Raw genomic sequence first — 18,397 nt, 5'->3', positions numbered from 1 at the left:
GTGATGAGTAGGTTACCAGTATGAATGAATGCAATTTTGTTTAAGTGGGTTAATGTAAAAGTGCAGTTTCCTTTGTAAGAGGTTTATAATGTGATATAGTAAGGTCGACTTTTACACCAGATATATGGGAAATACAAATTTTTATGGCCCAAAATGAGGGATCAACCTTTACATGAGTATATGCGGTACTTTTAGGTGAAATCACCATGATTGCAGAAATAACTAAAGTTATTTCAGATGCCCATCTAAATCACCAGTAGCTAACTCAATCCCAGCAGTCCAAGTTTGTAGCAACAAACATTAAAGGCTATTTATATAGTGGGCAGCACGGTAGCACACTGGTTAGCACTGCTGCCTCGCAGCGCCAGAGACCTGGGTTCAATTCCTGCCTCAGGCGACTGTGTGGAGTTTGCACATTCTGCCCGTGTCTGCGTGGGTTTCCTCCGGGTGCTCCGGTTTCCTCCCACAATCCAAAGGTGAATTGGCCATGCTAAATTGCCTGCAATGTTAGGTGAAGGGGTAAATGTAGGGGAATGGGTCTGGGTGGGTTGTGCTTCGGCAGGTCGGTGTGGACTTGTTGGGCAGAAGGGCCTGTTTCCACACTGTAAGTAATCTAATCTAAATCCAACAGCTTCCATCACAGTATACACTTATGAATCTTTGGCAGATGAAGCAAAAGTTCATTAGTTAGGATAAGTGTATAGTATATTTGCTTTTGTAAATAAATGCATTGAACAGATATAGAAGTCATGCTAATCATTGGTTAGTTTTCATTGAAATGTTATGTCCAGTTCTGGGTAACCCACTTTATGAAGGATGTCATTGGTTTGGAGATGCTACAATCTCACCAGGTTCATGGCATGAGAAACTTCAATTATGCAGAGAGACCGGAGAAGCTGGGATTGTTCTTAAAGCAGAGACCATTTTGAAGGAAACTAAGTAGTCAAAATTGAGGAGTTTTGATGGGACTATTCATTCTGAAAGGTTGATCAGTAGCAAGAGCTTGTAAAAAGAATAAGGATAATTAGTAATGGACCTAGAGGAGAAATGAGATATTTGATGTAATTTTCAAGATCTGGAAGGGTGATTGGGTAGACTCCATCAGACCTTTCAAAAGTCAATTGAATATGTACTTGAAGAGGGCTTGTGGAGTTACTGCAGCAGAACCTGTAGTAGGGGCTATAATTTGAAAGTCTTGCATAGGCATGGTTAATTGAATGGCCATTTTCTGTGCCGTAAAATTCTATGATTCTGTTCTATCTCCAGTTAACCATAGGGAGAGGGAGAGATTCTGGTTTGGTAGGTGGCTTGATAGATGTTTTGTAGATTAAAGATGGTCATGTTTTATCAATGTTGTTTTCTCGTTGGTTTAAGTGCTGTACTTTTTTTTAATGCCTTAATTATATTCCACTTGTATTAAGAATGTGTATAGGGTATAAGCAGGCAGGGTAAGAGTTAAGTACTGAGTTTTATGAAACAAGGGGTTCAGCTGAGCATGACTCAGATCAGATTCATTCACAATGAGGTGCTCCAGGCAAAAATAATGTGTTAACAAGGTGGAAAAACAGTCATTATGTAAAGCCATTTAACAATATTGAAAGCACTCAGTCAGAGAGGTCAGTTTAACAAGGTGAAAAGCATTCATTATGTGAAGTCGGGTTATTCATTGTGTAACAGAAGATGGCTTAATGTTTACTGTTGATGCTCGCTTATTGTAATGGTTACCCAATTAATATGTATGTTGCTTTATTTGGATGCTCCTCCCTGTAAAATGACTGTATAGTTCATTGAGAAACTGCTTTTCCAGAGAAGGCAGTGAACTTGTGTCTCTGTGCACATGGGTGATTGTTCTCTCTCCATCCAGGGCCCAGAGTAAAGATGGAGGTAAAACTACACTGTGTCTGAGTGTTTTGCTTTGACTGACATGGGGAGGGTTGAGAAACAGGACGAAGTATCTTAATTTTGCCTAATGCAGTATGTGTTTAGGAATGAGGGGAGAGTTAATTGCATTAATTTCAGCTTGAAATAAAATGCAAAATCCAACTCTACTGCATTTACTTCTGTCAGAAAATGTTTGAATACGACATACCTGTACAGTATTAGAAGTCAAACTCACCATTGACTATATAATCACTTTTTCATATTTGTGGAATGCTTTAAGGGGGCATAGAGAAACAAGGAAATTTACTTAACATAAGTATAAGCTTGTGCATCATTAAAATTAGAGTTGAAACAGTAACCACTGATATTTCTCTTGGGTTTTTAAAACACCACTTTCAGGTGCTTGTCATAATGAATTAAAGTCCTGGGCACTGTATCATTTATTTGGGCTATCTGCTTCTCCTTGGAGTATATGAAATGGAGGCTTTGATCATTTTTACTTTTTTTTTGTATTCACAATTTTACAAAGATAATTATCAATTTACTAAATGTTGCTTCATCAGTCTTTAAATATTTTGTATACAACCTGCTCAGATATGAGGCATGGTTAGTAAGTTTTCTGATGACACCAAAATAGGTGATGTAGTGGATAGTGAAGAAGGTTACCTTTAGTAAAGTGGGACCTTGATCAGATGGGCCAGTGGACTTAAGAGTAACAGATAAATTTTAATTTAGATAGATCTGAGGTGTCTCATTTTGACCAGGCAAATCAAGGAAGGACTTGTACATTTTAATGGTAGAATCTTGGAGTGTTGCTGAGCAAAGAGACCTAGAGGTCCAGGTGCATAAGTCCTTGATGGTGGAGTCACAGCTGAACAGGGTAGTGACAAAGACATTTGGTACGCTTGTCTTTATTGGCTAATGCATTGAGTATAGGGAGTTGGATCATCTTGTTGCGCCTTTACAAGACATTGGTGAGGCCACTTTGAGAACACCGCTTACAGTTCTGGTCGCCCTTCTATAGGAAGGTGCAGAAAACATTTGCGAGAATGTTGCTGGGACTGGAGGGTTTGAGCTATTAGAAGAGGCTGAATAGGCTGGAGTGTTGACGGCTGAGGGATGACATCATAGAGGTTCATAAAATCATGAGAGGCATGCAGAAGGCCAAGGTCGTCTAGGGTGGGGAAATCCAAAACTAGAGGCTAAAGGTTTAAGGTGAGAGGGGAAAAGATGTAAAAAGGACCTGAGACATTGAGTGTATGAAACAAGCTACCAGAGGAAGTGGTGGAGGTGAGTATAATTACAAATTTTAAAAGGCATCTTGGTGGGTATAAGAATAGGAAGGGTTGAGAGGGATAGGAGCCAAATTCTGGCAAATAGGACTAGGTCAGATTGAGGATACTTGGACAGCACGGATGAGTTGGCCCGAAGGGTCTGTTGTATAATTGACTGTTACTGTGCACCTTCAGAGCAAGTGGACCTGAACCTGGGTCTCCTGGATCAGAGGTAGGGACACCCCTATTACACCACAAGGGCCTTTTTGGTCTCCCGTCAAAGTACTAACCAGGCCTGAGTCTGTTAGCTTCCAAGATCAGATGGATGGGTTTTCTGATCATTATGACTGTAGGTTTCATCAGACTCAATATTCTTAAATATGGTGAAAAACAGCTGAGTGAGTCTATTCCTTAGTTGCATCCTCAAATTATGTTTCAGTGGATCTTTGCTAGTTACTAGATGTAACTATATTGGAACAGTTACTGTTTAGTTAAATAACTTATTATTCTGTGAAGTTTTCCAATAGTTAAGTTATTCCAATTTTTTTTATTGTCTTTTAACTATAGTATATGAATAACGTGTTTTGCTTCAAGGCTAGTAGTTTTACCAATCGAATCTAAATGCATCAAGTGGCACTTGCTTTTACAATAAGCCAAAGTTAGGGTCGTCTTAAAATTTTTGTGGGGGGGTTTGATCTGGTTGATAACCATTGTGACATTTTGCTGAGGGCAGAATGGGGAGTTTGGAGCTGCCTTCAGACAAGGTGGGAATGGGTTTTGTTCTTTGATTGGGAGAGAGTGCTGCTTAATGGGTTGGGAAGGGTAGTAGGAGGAGTGGAGGAGGCTGCAAGAGTCTGCTGAAGTGGTGAAGGAGGTTATAGGAAGAGGAGAGAATACTGTTTTAAACCTGTCAACAAGAGAATTTTCCTAAACTGGGGTTGTTGGATGGGTAAGGTATACCGTGGCAGGATAATAGCTGTGGAAATGCTGCAGGTTAAGTTACATTCGGTCTCTGCTCCTTTCCTTATTGTTGCTGAATTCTACTAGAAGAAATGAGGCACTTCTATGCATGAGTCATCAAAGGAGTCAAAATGAACTGAGAGATGTCCAACTGAAACTCCAACTAATTACCCTTATAACTATGTGCCTATGCAGTGTAGTTGTTTGGAGGGCATGATTCATGCATTCTAATGTGGAAGATGTAATTCTGGTAGAAATGGGATTCAATTATTTCAATTGCCAGATGATAAATAAAATAACTTTAATCATTTCTATTCATGTCATGTTACTTGTCAATGACTCATCATGATGATTCAAGAACTGGAAGGCAACAACAGCACCAAATACCTCTGTCTCCTCACTGACTCTAACCTGCTATTCTAAGTAGGTAATTGAAAAGAATTTCAAATGACAGTGGATGAGTTGTACAAAAAAAAATTACTTGCCAAGCTTAAGCTAGTAGGGGCACCAGACTTCAAATCAAATTATTAGAAAGTTAACTTGAAACTAAATTTTAAGCCTTAAGCTATTTGAAATTAAAGTCATAAAGGCTATTTGAAATTAAAGTCATAAAGTAGTCAAAGTTGTCCTTATGTCATTGTGGAGTTAACCTGAATTAAAATATTGAGGTGACATTTTTAAAAATGTTTAAGACTGTTGAAGAAAATTTAATTGTGTTAGCATTTCTTGATCCTCTCACTTAGGTAAAACTCCGATGTCAGAAAGGAATTCCACCCTCACTCAGAGGCCGAGCTTGGCAGTATTTGTCAGGAAGTAAAGTAAAAATGGAACAGAACCATGGGAAGTTTGATGTAAGTATAAACCAAAGCGCATATACTATGGCTGTTACTAAAATATTAACATTAGGAAGTTTTAATGGATTACACCACGGATACGTTCGCAGTATTTTCTCTCCAATGCTTTCCCCTTGATGTACTTGAAGTCTTTTGCTTGAGTAAGCCTTCAAAGGTGCCTCATCCTCCCACCTAGCCTGACTGACTAGCTGTAACTGCTTGTAAACTGCCTACCAATGAAGCAGTTGATGTGTATATCCTTCTAGGAATCAGTCACTTCTGAATGGGAGCTCTTTTTTTTTCCTTCCTTAAACCAATTTATTGGCTGCATCATTTGTCATCAAAGGAATACTGAGCTATACAGGATTAAGGAGCTGCTATACTTTGGTGCTGGGAGGACAGAATATGGTGGATCCTGCTACAATAAACATGGTCAAGATTTAAATTTAACAGTTGACTTATCAACAACCAAGATGTAGTAAATAGGGTTATAACTGCCTAGTTAAAATACTCCAGGTTTTGCATGTCTGATGGGAACTTATTAGCAGTGACCTCAAGTCTGTAGGATATGTGTTCAGGGTGATAAACTTTGTATCCCACTTGAACAACATTGTCACATGGTAGGCCACAGAATAACGAGAATTATAGAAGGTGTGATGAGTCATTGGAGACTCATTGGCTGGTACCCGTTTGTGAAACAGGCACGTATCAAAAGACACAACAGGGTAGTTGTAAAGCCAGGGTAAACCTGACTGTTTCAACTTTGGCAGCCAAGTTTACTCTAGGCTGAGCTGAGCTTCTGATTCCATTATCAAACCATACTCCCTATTATTTAAAAACAGAAATAACTGGATGCTGGAAATCAGAAACAAAAATAGGAATTGCTGTAAAAGCTCAGAGTTAACGTTTCAGGTCCAGTGACCCTTCAGTCCTGAGGAAGGATCCCTGGACCCAAAACGTTAACTCTGATTTCTCTCAACAGATGCTACCAGACCTGCTGAGCTTTTCCAGCAGTTTCTACTTTTGTTCCTTATTATTACTTTCTTAACATGCCTATGTCCCCTCGTTGCCTTGGCTAATCGTTGAAACTTTAATCCGTACCCTTATTTCATTCCACTAATTTGACAATTTGTCTTTAGAATTATTGTTTTCAAATCCTTCCAAGGTATTTGTAATCTTCTTTAGTCTCTCAACCCTCTGAAATATTTGTACTTTTCTAATTCTAGCCTATTGAGCATTCCTGATTTTAATTCCTTGATCGTTGGTGGTTGTGCCTTCCATTGCCCAAAACTGTAGCATTCTCTTCTTGCACCTCATTAGCTTTCTTTCTTCCTTTAATGCACTCCTTAAAATCAGCTGCTTTGACAAAACATTTGGTCGTCATACTTTGTTTTATAATGCTCCTGGGATTTGCTGTGGGATCGTCCTTTATGTTAAAGTCACTGCATAACCTCTTGTATTGTCTTATCCCATTTGGAGCAAAAGAACAGTAAAATAGCCTAGATCTTGCATTGCTCTTTTAAGTAGTCTGTTTAAAAGCAGTTTCTACAATTCTAAATAATTTGTCTGTAAAATATGATATTAAATAGTGATTGCAATTGAGAGAACCTGACAATGCTTTTCTGTATCAAAATAAATATTAAAATTTGGCTATGATGGTTGCTTTCCATAGGAAATGGATCGGTCACCTGGAGATCCAACGTGGCTTGATGTAATAGAAAGAGATCTGCATCGTCAGTTTCCTTTTCATGAGATGTTTATTGCAAGAGGAGGCCATGGGTAAACTCATACTTCATGTATTTAATCTTTGTCCACCCTCAAAGATCTATGCTCTTTTGGTTCTGGCCTTAGGACAGAAAGTTTTAGAACAACTTAATTAACTGTTTCCTATATGGTACTCTAAATCCCATCATCAGGAATGATAGTTCATGTAAAACAATTCGCTGGAGTGAAGGGAGGCAACTCTTTATCAAGCTGCAACAAGTAGAAAGGTTAATTCTTGAAAAGGGACTATTTCTGGTGTTTTTGTGCCTTATTCCTTAAGGATTATTGTGCTTGCACCTATTTAATTACATTCCTGAATGCTTTTGCAATTATCCTTGACATTGTGTTTCTTTTAATGCTTCTGAATCAACTTATTTTTTCTTCATTTAACGGGCTGTGGATTCAAACCACATTCTGAAATTTGACTGGAAAATCCCAGCATACTTCACTGCAGGACCAAGAAAGAGGAAAAATTCTTCTATTTGTATACTGTCTTTCAGCATCTTGATATCCCATGAATATACCTTGCATACATATTTCAAAGTTCAGTAACTCAAACTAGTTGTTTCACCAAAATTTGAGGCATTTATTGGTATTTCTTGCTCATTAAAATCAGGTAGAATTTCTGTTTTTTTAGTTTAAAGTTCATTTGTCTGAATGATTTTATTCAACTTTATTTAAAATTGTAGATTATGATTGTAATGCTTAATTTTAATGGAAACTGTAATTTGGGAATTTTTATGAATTCAGGTAATGTTTATAAATCGATATCTGCCAAGTTAAATTCAGCTTGAAAAGTTGAGAGGCACTCACTTTTTAATGTTGACTTTTTTTCTCCTGAAAACATGAACATTGAATCTATGGAACTTCATACTGAAGAAGAGGAGAATGCCATGCTCGTAACCAAAGCTAGATCTGAATGTCAAAGTAATGTTTTTGCCTAGTTTGTTTTTTTTTGTCGTCTCAAAATTAGTTTTTTTTGGTTTATCTTAGGCAACAAGACCTCTATAGAGTTTTAAAAGCATACACAATTTACAGGCCAGAGGAGGGGTACTGTCAGGCACAGGCTCCCATCGCTGCTGTCCTTTTGATGCACATGCCTGCTGAGGTAACTAAGTTGCATATTTTCTCCCGTTGTTTAAAACCATTTTGGAAAATCTGTTCAGAGAAAATTATGTTCTGAGTGTTTAAAAATGCATGCAAATAGGGAAGGTCTGTAATAACATGTGAAATATGTTGTAAACCACTTCCTTACAAGGGAGGAAGGGAAAATCAGAAGTAGAGTTGCTTGCACAGAAGCATCAATCTCTAAATGTGTGACCTAATTGACTGGTGCCACAGTATGCCTTTGGGAAGAGAAGTAAATTTTAAAAAATTGATGGTGAAGGTTTTTTTTAAAGAAAAAGATCCTGGGTTCCCTTTCTTTCCTCAAGTTAGCAGTTCATTCTTCTATAAAATTAGACAGATGGCAGTTTCATGTTAAACCGTCACTAACTTCTTTGGATATGAAGCTGTATTTAGTGCTGGTATTACGTACTGTCTATTGTAAATTTAGGTTACACTTCATTAGGTTTGCTCACCTGTAACACTCCATTTAGTAAATTGCAGTTTATTAATTTCATGTATGAGTTAATAAATTAGTTAAATTAACTAGTTAAAAACCACTATTTTATATCAAAGCAAATTAAACTTAATTCACCTGTAAGATTTATCCAACAACAGTCATACTGGAGCAATTAATGTTAAGATATTTTTGGACTATTACTTCATGAGCCATTTTTACCTATCTTGATTTGACTACTTTAGGGTCAAAATTCTCATGGTTCTGTTAAATCTTCAAAAGTAGTATTTTCATAACATGGTTGAAACTTTGTATAAAATTTTCTTTATTTTTCATAAACTTTTTTTTCTACCTTGGTGGTTTGGCATCATGCAAAAAAGTAACTTAGACCTGCAGTTGAGCTGAAAAATGTGTTGCTGGAAAAGCACAGCAGGTCAGGCAGCATCCAAGGAGCAGGAGAATAGACGTTTCGGGCATATGCCCTTCTTCAGGAATGAAGACGTCGATTCTCCTCCTTAAATGCTGCCTGACCTGCTGCGCTTTTCCAGCAAAACATTTTTCAGCTCTGTTCTGAAGCATTTGCAGTCCTCACTTTTTTTCTCCTGCAGTTGAGCTTTCTACTCTACTTGCGATGCCCTTCTTTGTCCATATGCATTATTGCTTGGCATGCATCTTAAGGGCAGAAGAACAAGGAACAGGAGTAGACCATTTGGTCCTTTGAACTTGTTTCACCACTCAATATGATCATGGCCGTCTTTTTGTGGACTCAGCTCTACTTAACCGCATTTTCACCATATCCCTTAATTCCTTAATTTTTCAAATAAGTATCTACCTTAGCTTTAAAAGCGATTACTGAAGTTTCATCAACTACTTCCCTGGGCAAGGAAGTACATAGATTAGCAACCCTCTGGGTGAAGAAGTTCCTTCTCAGTTCAGTTCTAAACCTGCTTCCTCTAATCTTGACGCCGTTCCCTCTTGTCCTCGTCTCACCCACCAGTGGAAACATCTTATCTATTTCTATTTTATCTATTCCTTTCATAATTGTTTCTATAAGATCCCCCCCCCCACCTCCATTCTTCTGAATTCCAATGAATATAATCCAAATCTACTCAGCCTGTCCTCATAAGCCACCCCCCTCAACTCCAGAATCAACTTAGTGAACCTTCTCTTTACCCCCTCCTGTGCCATTACATCCTTAAGTAAGGAGACCAAATCTGCACACAGTACTCCAGTGTGGCCTCACCAGCACCTTGTACAGCTGTAACGTTACCTCTCTGTTTTTAAAAGCAACCCCTTTGTCAATTACAGTGACAACTATCGCTAATGTGTGTCTCTTTTATAGGGTGATATGAGAAAGTTCAATTTTAAAAGATATTAGGACAACTGTGTGTTTATAAACAGTGGTTAGACTATATGTGGAATACTGTGTTTAGTTCTAGACATCTTCAGAATGTTATATTGGCTAGACAATGTGTGTGACGTACATTGTTAACATTTCTGAATAGATTAATATGTGAGGAAGGATTACATAAATAAAGTTTGTATGAAGAATATGTTTTTGTGATATATAATGGAACTGGTGGGGTAAATGGATGAGAATTATTTCTGCTCATGGATAGTCTCAATTGTCTAGCAGACAGGCCTTTCTGGAAACACATCACAAATGAGAGAGAGATAAATTGAATTATACTTACTGTCCTTTTTGTATAACACAGATATCTTTTTAAAATTTCATTTACTTTCTTTTAGAAAAAAATGTGATGTGTTTCCGCAAACCCTGTTGTGAGGTCTAACTTAAATTACCTATATATTCATTAGGGTTAAAACCAAGTAAATTTTTTTTACTGCATTCAAAACCCTGGTGAGTGATTTGCAAACTGCATTCAGACACATGCATCCAGGAAAGCAAAGGACAAAATAATAGAATCCTTAATGTGAAAGCAGGCCATTCGGCCCATCAAATCCAACCATGCCTCCAAAGAGTATCCCACCCAGACCCATCCCCTTACATTATCCCTGTAACCCTGCATTTACTGTGGCTAATCCACATCTTCGGACTGTGGGTGGAGACAGGGACCACCTGAAGGAAACCTACAGAGAGACAGGGAGAATGTGCGAGCTCTACACAAAGGTAGAAATCAAAGGTAGAATCAAACACTGGTCCCTGGCACTGTGAGGCAGAACTGCTAACCACTGACCTGCCATGCCACCCGAAGTTACAAATTAAAATCAAAAATATTAGAATTAGTTCATCAATGTTAGAGTCTAGTCTATCAATGGCCAGTTGAGGTTCTTTCAGTTGGCTGTTCCTAGAAGTCACATTTGTAGGAACTTGGATGCAGTCAAATTGTTGATGGTGTGGTAGTTGTCAGCTTTGAATTCCTTAATTTTGTGGCAGATTTAGTTTTTTTCAGGAACAGAAGAGTCTTTGAAATCGGAGATCAGTATTTAGCTTAAGCATGGAATTGCTTACCTTGTCTATTTTATTAACACCTGAAGAGCAAGTCGAACACTGAAGAATTGAAGGTGATTTCAAACAAGCTAGTTTGTCATGTGATGGGTCTTTGGGTTTGGCCACACTCTAATGAGGTGGGTTTTGGTATCCTGGCCAAAACCTATTGTGTTTTGGACAGATAACTGTGGAGTTATTAGCACCAAGTTAAACAAATAATGAGTTCATTGGATTTTGGGTTTAGAACGGCAGAGGGAAACATCCTTTCTATTATCCCTTTGTATTGGCCTGGCTGCAATGTTCATACAAAGAAAAGTGTTACATTCCAGGAGGACATTGTAATCTTTCATCTTCTGATAATGGGGAAAGTGAGGACTGCAGATGCTGGAGATCAGAGCTGAAAATGTGTTGCTGGAAAAGCGCATCTTCTGATAATGCCTGGCCAGAATTTTTACAGACAGTTTAGTTGATTGACATCATCTGATCACATGTCATCCATGTTGTCAGTGCAACAAAGGGACTATTTTTAAGTTAAATCCAGCAAGTGAGTACAATTTTAAACAAAACAATTTAAGATCTCACTCTTCCTGTCACCTTGGCATTAGAGGATAGGAATTTGATATTCTTGGTGAAAGTAAGAAATAAACAAATGGAGAAAAACTACTGTGTAGACCCATTAACAGCAGCTATACTGTCGGACAGAATAAATCAGTGTATGAAAAAAAGGTAGTACGTTAATCATGGGTGACCTTTATCTTTGTGTAGAATGGGGAAAATCAATTTGGCAAGGTAGCCATATGGATGAGTTCATAGTCTTTGGAAAAGCTTTGTACTGTGGATCCAACCAGGCATCAGGCAAATTTTGGACATGCTAATGTGTAAAGAAGCAGCTCTAACAAATGATCTGAGTAAAAGATTCCCTAGAAAGCAGTGACTAAAGCATGGAAGAATTTAGCATTCAGTTTGAGTGAGAGAAACTTGGGTCTTAAATGATTGCTAAACTTAACTGAGAGTAATTATAAAGGAATGAGGACAGAGTTGGCTGGAGTAAACAAAGGAGTTTAGCAGAAAAAATGCTAAAGTACATTTTATTTAGAAAGTTCATGAGTTACGGTAAATAAATTCTAGAAAGAGAATAAATAAACTATGGCTAATATAACAAGTTATGGATAGTATCAAATTGAAAGAAATAAAATGTGGCAAATATTAGTGCTAAGCCAGAGGATTGGGAAAGTTTTAAAATCCAAGATGACCAAGCAAAAGGGACAAAATAAATTGAGGGTAAATTGAGAGTAAATAATATCAAAATAGACTGCAAAAGCTTCCTTTCTTATATAAAGAGAAAGAGGACAAAGTAAACATGGGCCCCTTAAAGAGTGAGTGTGAGGAAATAATAATGGGGAACCATGGAATTGCTAAGGATTTAAATATGTTGCATCAAGTACACAGTAGAAGAAATTAATGGTAATCTAAAACTAATAAATAATCAAGGGGCAAAAGTGGGAGATGAAATAATTTCAATGACTATCTCTATTTAATAAAAGATATACTGCCATTGGATGCAGTCAGGAGAACATTTGCTTGGTTGACCTGGGGTATGGTGGCATATTCTTAAGAGGTTGAGTGGATTGGACCTGTACTTATCGGAATTGAGAAGAATAAGAGGTGACTTTATTGAGATATCAGATTCTTGGGATGTTTGATTAGGTATATGTGGAGAGGTTGTTTCTCCTCGTGAATAGCATCCAGAATGAGAGGGCATAAATGAGCAATTTCCAACTCTCCCTCCAAAGTCTGAGACTAAGAATTTTTTTTTTGAGGCTGGAGAGTCTGTGAAAATGTTTATCACAGAGCTGCAGAGGCTGGGTTATTACATTTATTCAAGATGGAGACTGATTTTTAATCAGTGGGAGAATCCAGGATTACGTGGATAAGGCAGGAAAGTGAACTTGAGGGTTATCAGATCGCCCATGATCTCATTGAATGGTGGAACAGATTCTGACAAAATGACTGCTCTTCTTGTTTTATGGTCTTCTACTCATAGCTTCAAATCATCCATGATTTGTTTTGGTTAATGTAAATGACCTAATCCTAAATTCTGAAAAGCAGCCATAGAATAATTTGCTTATCACCTTTTTATTAACTTATTATAACATTGTCATTTTATGTCTTGGTTCAAATTTGCAAGTTTTTAAGCATCTTTTTGCCTGAATCCAAAAGTCTGACCTGGTAAATTACAGTTCAGGAGAGTATTTCATAAGCTGACAAAAAAACCTTAATTTGCTAGATGACAAAAGTAACCAGCATTGTTCAGTGTCTTTTTCTGTAAGACTGCTGATCATCTTTGTCATGAACACTTCTAATGTGTTTTGTTTGTTTCACAGCAAGCTTTTTGGTGCCTTGTTCAGATTTGTGAAAAATATCTTCCAGGATATTACAGTGCTGGATTGGTGAGTTTTTAAACCTATCAAGAAGACATTCTAAGCATTAGAAATGGCTAAAGTCAGGACTGTCAACTGTAGTTGCAGCATTTTGAGTTCTTAATGGGAATGTGTGGTAGAATTAAACAGTGGAAACAACAGTGCTGTAGTTTCATCTTCACATGCAATGATCGTGAATAACCTACACTTATTTCTAGGTTATTCACTATGTTTGGCTGAATGAGTGTTAATATAATTGTACAATATTCCTTTTAATGCAGTTTTTTTTAGAATATTTAGTGTTAGTCTTTACAGAGACCAATATCTTTGTAAAAACAAAATTCGAACTTGCAGTTAGCTCTAAAGATGACGATATAAGATATTACATTTTGCACTTCCAATGTAATAAAGGGTCAAAGACTCTAAGTACTAAACATTTGTTTTTGTAGGCAACTTACACTGTTAAACCATAAAATAGATTTTTTTTTTAGCACAGACAAAAAGAGTTCAAATACATTTTACTGTGTTACATCAGAATCCAAGATGACTTAATTCACAAGGTTTACTTCTGTCTCAGCCTGGGAAATTTTAATACTGAGAAAGATGATTCTAAGATTTTTGTCTTCCCAAAGCACAAGCAAGGTGAATCTTCCAGCCGCCTTGTAATTCCTGATGAATTGGGTGTTTTCAATTAAAGTGCAAGCTGCCAACCCCTGCATGTTGAACTGTTGTCTTGCTGCATATAGCTGATCTCCCTGCCTGGGATCCTGGCATATTGCATGTGATTGAAACTTTTTAGGGGTATCTTGGCTCCTTTGCTGTAAAAGCCCATCCCCATTGCAGTATGAATCTCATGGGTCTTGTATACCAGTAGAAATGCTGAGTAGTTATCCATGTGATCACAAAACCTTTATCTTGGAAATTAATGGGCAGTTTAAAGCATAACTCTAAAGTCTCAGCTGTTTTCTATGATGGAGATTGTCTTTCCACAAGCTAGCATATACACTGTTGGCATAATTTGCAAGGGTAAGTAGCTTGCACCACCTTTCCAGTAAAACAATCTGCCAGTTCCACCCCGCGCGCACCCCCCCCCCCCCCCCCCCCAAAAATCTAGCAATCAAACTATCCAGGTTTGTTGTGATGTGTAGTTCAGAGCAGGCCACACCCCACTCCAGTTTATCTTAAATTGAAGACACCGTTTCAAATCAGAAAAATCTTAAACCTCATGGATGGAACATATTTGGAATTGTAAGGCATTAAGGTGTGGCGCGGTTATATGCTCAAGTCGTAAGTGCAAGATTTGATTCCTGCCAACCATCCCCTGTTTGACTTTACAAATATTTAAAATTGCGCTTGTTGACTGAATTTTCTTATTTTGCATCATTTGTAAAATGGAGCGGTGTGGTTTAGGTATAGGCATTGCATAGGGTTTTGTGTTTTTTTTAAGAAATAGCACAATTTTTGTACACATCACCAACTTCAAAGTTAGTTTATTGAAGAATCATTAAGGCATTTTTTAACAAAATAAATCCTTCAAACATGGCTTCTTTTCGTTTTGTCAATGATAAGGACATTATGAAGCTATGAAAGCAGATCTAGCTAAATCGAGCTGTCAGGTTAGGTATGGGATAGCTCAGTAGATCTACAGTGGCAGACATTTAGGGGGTAGTTCAGAATGGGAGGTCAACTCACTTGATAGCTAATTTCTGATACAAAATGATGGCAACAGTATGGATTTGATTCTGCACGGTCTGAGGACTTTCCTCTCAACCTGTCCCCTCACCTGAAGTATGGTGACCCTTGGGTTAACCACCACCAGCCATGTCTCTTTAATAAGAGGACAACCTGATGGTCCTCTGGAACAATGGCTACTTTACCTTTTATTTCAGAACATTAGTTTTTACATTCTAACAAGAAAGAAAAGTTCAGAGGAAAACCCAAACTGATTAAATTAAAAATGAAGGGTCAAAAAGTAAAAGCATATCATTACACAAAGAGGGTACCAGGTGAGAAGACTGAATCAAATATAAAAAGCAACAAAGAGTAACTCCAAAACACAGAATTTAAGGAGACATGATAAAGTTAGCCATAAATATGGAAAAAATCTAGTAAGAGTTTCTATAAATACTTGAAAAGAGGAGTTGTCAAAGTGAGCGTTGGTCCTGTAGAAAGTGAGTTTGGAAATTAGAAAATGGAAAATAGTACCAGAGAAGTGGTACTGGTTAGTGCTGTAGACAGACTGTAGTTTATTGAAGAATCATTAAGGCATTTTTTAACAAAATAAATCCTTCAAACATGGCTTCTTTTCGTTTTGTCAATGATAAGGACATTATGAAGCTATGAAAGCAGATCTAGCTAAATCGAGCTGTCAGGTTAGGTATGGGATAGCTCAGTAGATCTAAGTAGATGGAGATCATCTTAGGGTCTTAAAGTAAATGAATAGTGAGTGTGTTTGTGTATTGGTTTCAGTTTTCCAAACTTTTTTGGATTCAGTGTCAGTTACATTAGATTTTTTAAAAAGTGACTGGGACTTCATTATTCAAAAAGGGAGGGAGACAGAAATATTTTTAAGGCAGTTGATGAATCTTGATGAGCAAGGATGTGACAGGTTTTCAAGGATAGGAAAGTTATATTGAGTAAATTACCAGATCAGTCACACTGTTGTGACAATGTTAAGGGCTTAGATGAAGAGAAATTTGTCAAGTGTCCAAGAAAATGTTCTACTTCAGCATGTGGATGTACCTATTAGGGAGGGTGCAAAACTTGACCTACTCTTGGGAACTAAGGCAGTGAACTCTGGATCAGTGAGCCTGACATCAGTGGTGGGCATTCTGGAGGGAATCCTGAGGGACAGGATTTACATGTACTTAGAAAGGCAAGGACAGATTAGAGATAGTCAGCATGGCTTTGTGCATGGGAAATCATGTCTCACTTGATTGAGTGTTTTGAAGAAGTAACAAAGGATTGAGTAGTGGACGTGATCTAATGGACTTCAATAAGGCGTTTGACAAGGGTTCCTCATGGTGGACTGGTTAGCAAGGTTAGATCACATGGAAGACAGAACTAGCCACTTGAGTACAGAACTGGCTTGAAGATCGAAGACAGAGGGTGGTGATGGAGGGTTGCTTTTCAGACTGGAGGCCTGTGACCAGTGGTGTGCCACAGGATTGGCGTTGGATCCACTGCATTTCGTAATGTATATAAATGTGAACATCGGTATAGTTAATAAGTTTGCAAATGACCCCAAAATTGGAGGTATAGTGGACAGTGAAGGAGATTACCTCACTGTACAACAGGATCTTGATCAGATAGGCCAATGGCAGCTGGAGTTTAATTTAGGTAAATGTGAGGTGCTGCATTTTGGAATAGCAAATCAGGGTGGAACGTATCCACTTAAAGTCCTAGGGAGTGTTGCTGAACAAAGACCTTGGACTGCAAGTTCATAGTTTCTTAAAAGTGGAGTTGCAGGTAGACAGGATGGGAATTTGGTACACTTGCCTTTATTGATAAATGCCTTTATTGCATTTAGTATGGGAGTTGGGAGGTCATGTGGCTGAACAGGACACTGGTTAGGTCACTTCTGGAATACTGTATTCAGTTCATGTCTCTGCGCTATAGGAAGGATTTGTTAAACTTGAAAGAGTTGAGAAAAGATTGACAAGAATGTTGCCAAGTTTGGAGGGCTTGAGATGTAGGGAGATGCTGAATAGGCTGGGGCTACTTTCCTTTGAGCATCAGAAGCTGAGGGTGACCTTGTCGAAGTTTATAAAATCATTAGGGCATGGATAGGGTAAATAGGCAATGTCTTTTGCCTGGGTGGTGGAGTCCAAAGCTAGAGGGCATGGGTATAAGGCGAGAGGGGAAAAATTTAAGAGACCTAAGGGGTAACTTTTTCACAGAGAGTATTGAGCTTATGGAAGGAGCTGCCAGAGCAAGTGGTGGGGGTTAGTACAATTACAGCCTTTTAAAAGACATCTGGATGGGTGGAAGAATAGGAAGGGTTTAGAGGGATATAGGCTAAATGCTGCAAAAGGAACTAGATTGATTTTAGAATATCTGATCGGCAAAGACGAGTTGGATGGAAGGATCTGTTTCCATGCTGTCATCTCCATGACTCTGACACCTTAATGGATAGTGGAGATTGCTTGAGGGTCTGAGTGGCCTAATCCTGCTTTTAATTTGTTTGTGTTGAACACTTTTCATAATATTGATTTGCATGTTTGCATTTTCAGTGTTATTTTCAAAGTTATTAATAAAATAGGCACAATTTGCCAACTGAGTACAACTTGGATTCTTTCCGTATATCTCCCCAAAGTGGCAACTTGTAGAGAAGCTTACCACAAAGGACAAAATTCAACCTTTAAATTTGTGTGTACAAACACCTAGATTTTGAACATTTTGTGCTCCATCACAAGGTTTTACTGTTCAGTTTAGACCAAGTCTCTCAAATCTACTTCCTGAACACAGTTGCCTTTATCTCCTATTTTGGCAGCTTCTCAGTTTGCTATTTTCCATTTGTGAGGGAGCTTAATTTCCTTTTGCACTTTGACAGTGCTATTCTTGCCTCTGTGGCCAAAACTTTCTTCAGTTCAAGTTATGTACAGTAATATCATTGTGTAGGAGTCCTTTTATATGAATCCAGAACACTGCCTGGGTTGCAAACAAAGCTCTGTAAATGTAATAGATGTAGAGTATCTATTAGATATTTCTAACTTCCATGGATAATTACCATATTTTACACCTTATTAGTTCAAGAAAATGCCGCTTTGCTTTGGGTTCTCTTTAACAAACTGTCATTTATTGAATTTTATCTCAATTAAATCACAGGTTTGCATGTTTGTTTTGCATGTTTCTCACCCTGCAGAACGACAAGTGTACCTGATTGTGTTTCTGTAGTAAGGTGACAAACTACATTTTGTGCTGGAAAAGGTTAAATATACGTGTATATTTTGTATACCTAGTATCATTACATAAGTTTTATACAGATTATCTTGATTGTAATTTATTCCATTTAGCATCATTACTTCTGTATAATTCGACCAGATTTATGTTCTTTTCTGCCCATTTTCTGACACCACTTATATATTGAGCAATTCCGTAAGTGTTAATGGCTCTTTTCAGCCAGTGACTACACTTCATGCATTACTGTTTTCAGCTAATTAGATTATAAACTGGGAATCATGCATGAGCTTATTGCTGAAGCAGCTTTCAGCTGAAATTCTGCTTTCCTATAATGTGTGATACTGAAGTCA

The 18,397-nt window shown here is 37.8% G+C and overlaps 1 protein-coding gene across 1 annotated transcript in view; it reads left to right on the top strand.

Annotated features, from left to right (window-relative positions):
- Positions 1-18,397, top strand: part of tbc1d10ab (TBC1 domain family, member 10Ab) — a 60,824-nt gene that overhangs the window by 29,643 nt on the left and 12,784 nt on the right. The window contains exons 3-6 of the mRNA XM_072587558.1: positions 4,859-4,966; positions 6,621-6,727; positions 7,706-7,820; positions 13,110-13,175. Coding sequence (XP_072443659.1) covers positions 4,859-4,966; positions 6,621-6,727; positions 7,706-7,820; positions 13,110-13,175 — 396 coding nt within the window. The remainder of the gene's footprint in view (positions 1-4,858; positions 4,967-6,620; positions 6,728-7,705; positions 7,821-13,109; positions 13,176-18,397) is intronic.

This window comes from Chiloscyllium punctatum, chromosome 17, assembly GCF_047496795.1.
Source record: "Chiloscyllium punctatum isolate Juve2018m chromosome 17, sChiPun1.3, whole genome shotgun sequence".
Classification (NCBI taxonomy): Eukaryota; Metazoa; Chordata; class Chondrichthyes; order Orectolobiformes; family Hemiscylliidae; genus Chiloscyllium; species Chiloscyllium punctatum.
Note: the sequence above shows the minus strand (reverse complement) of the source record. Positions and strands in the feature narration are given on the sequence as shown.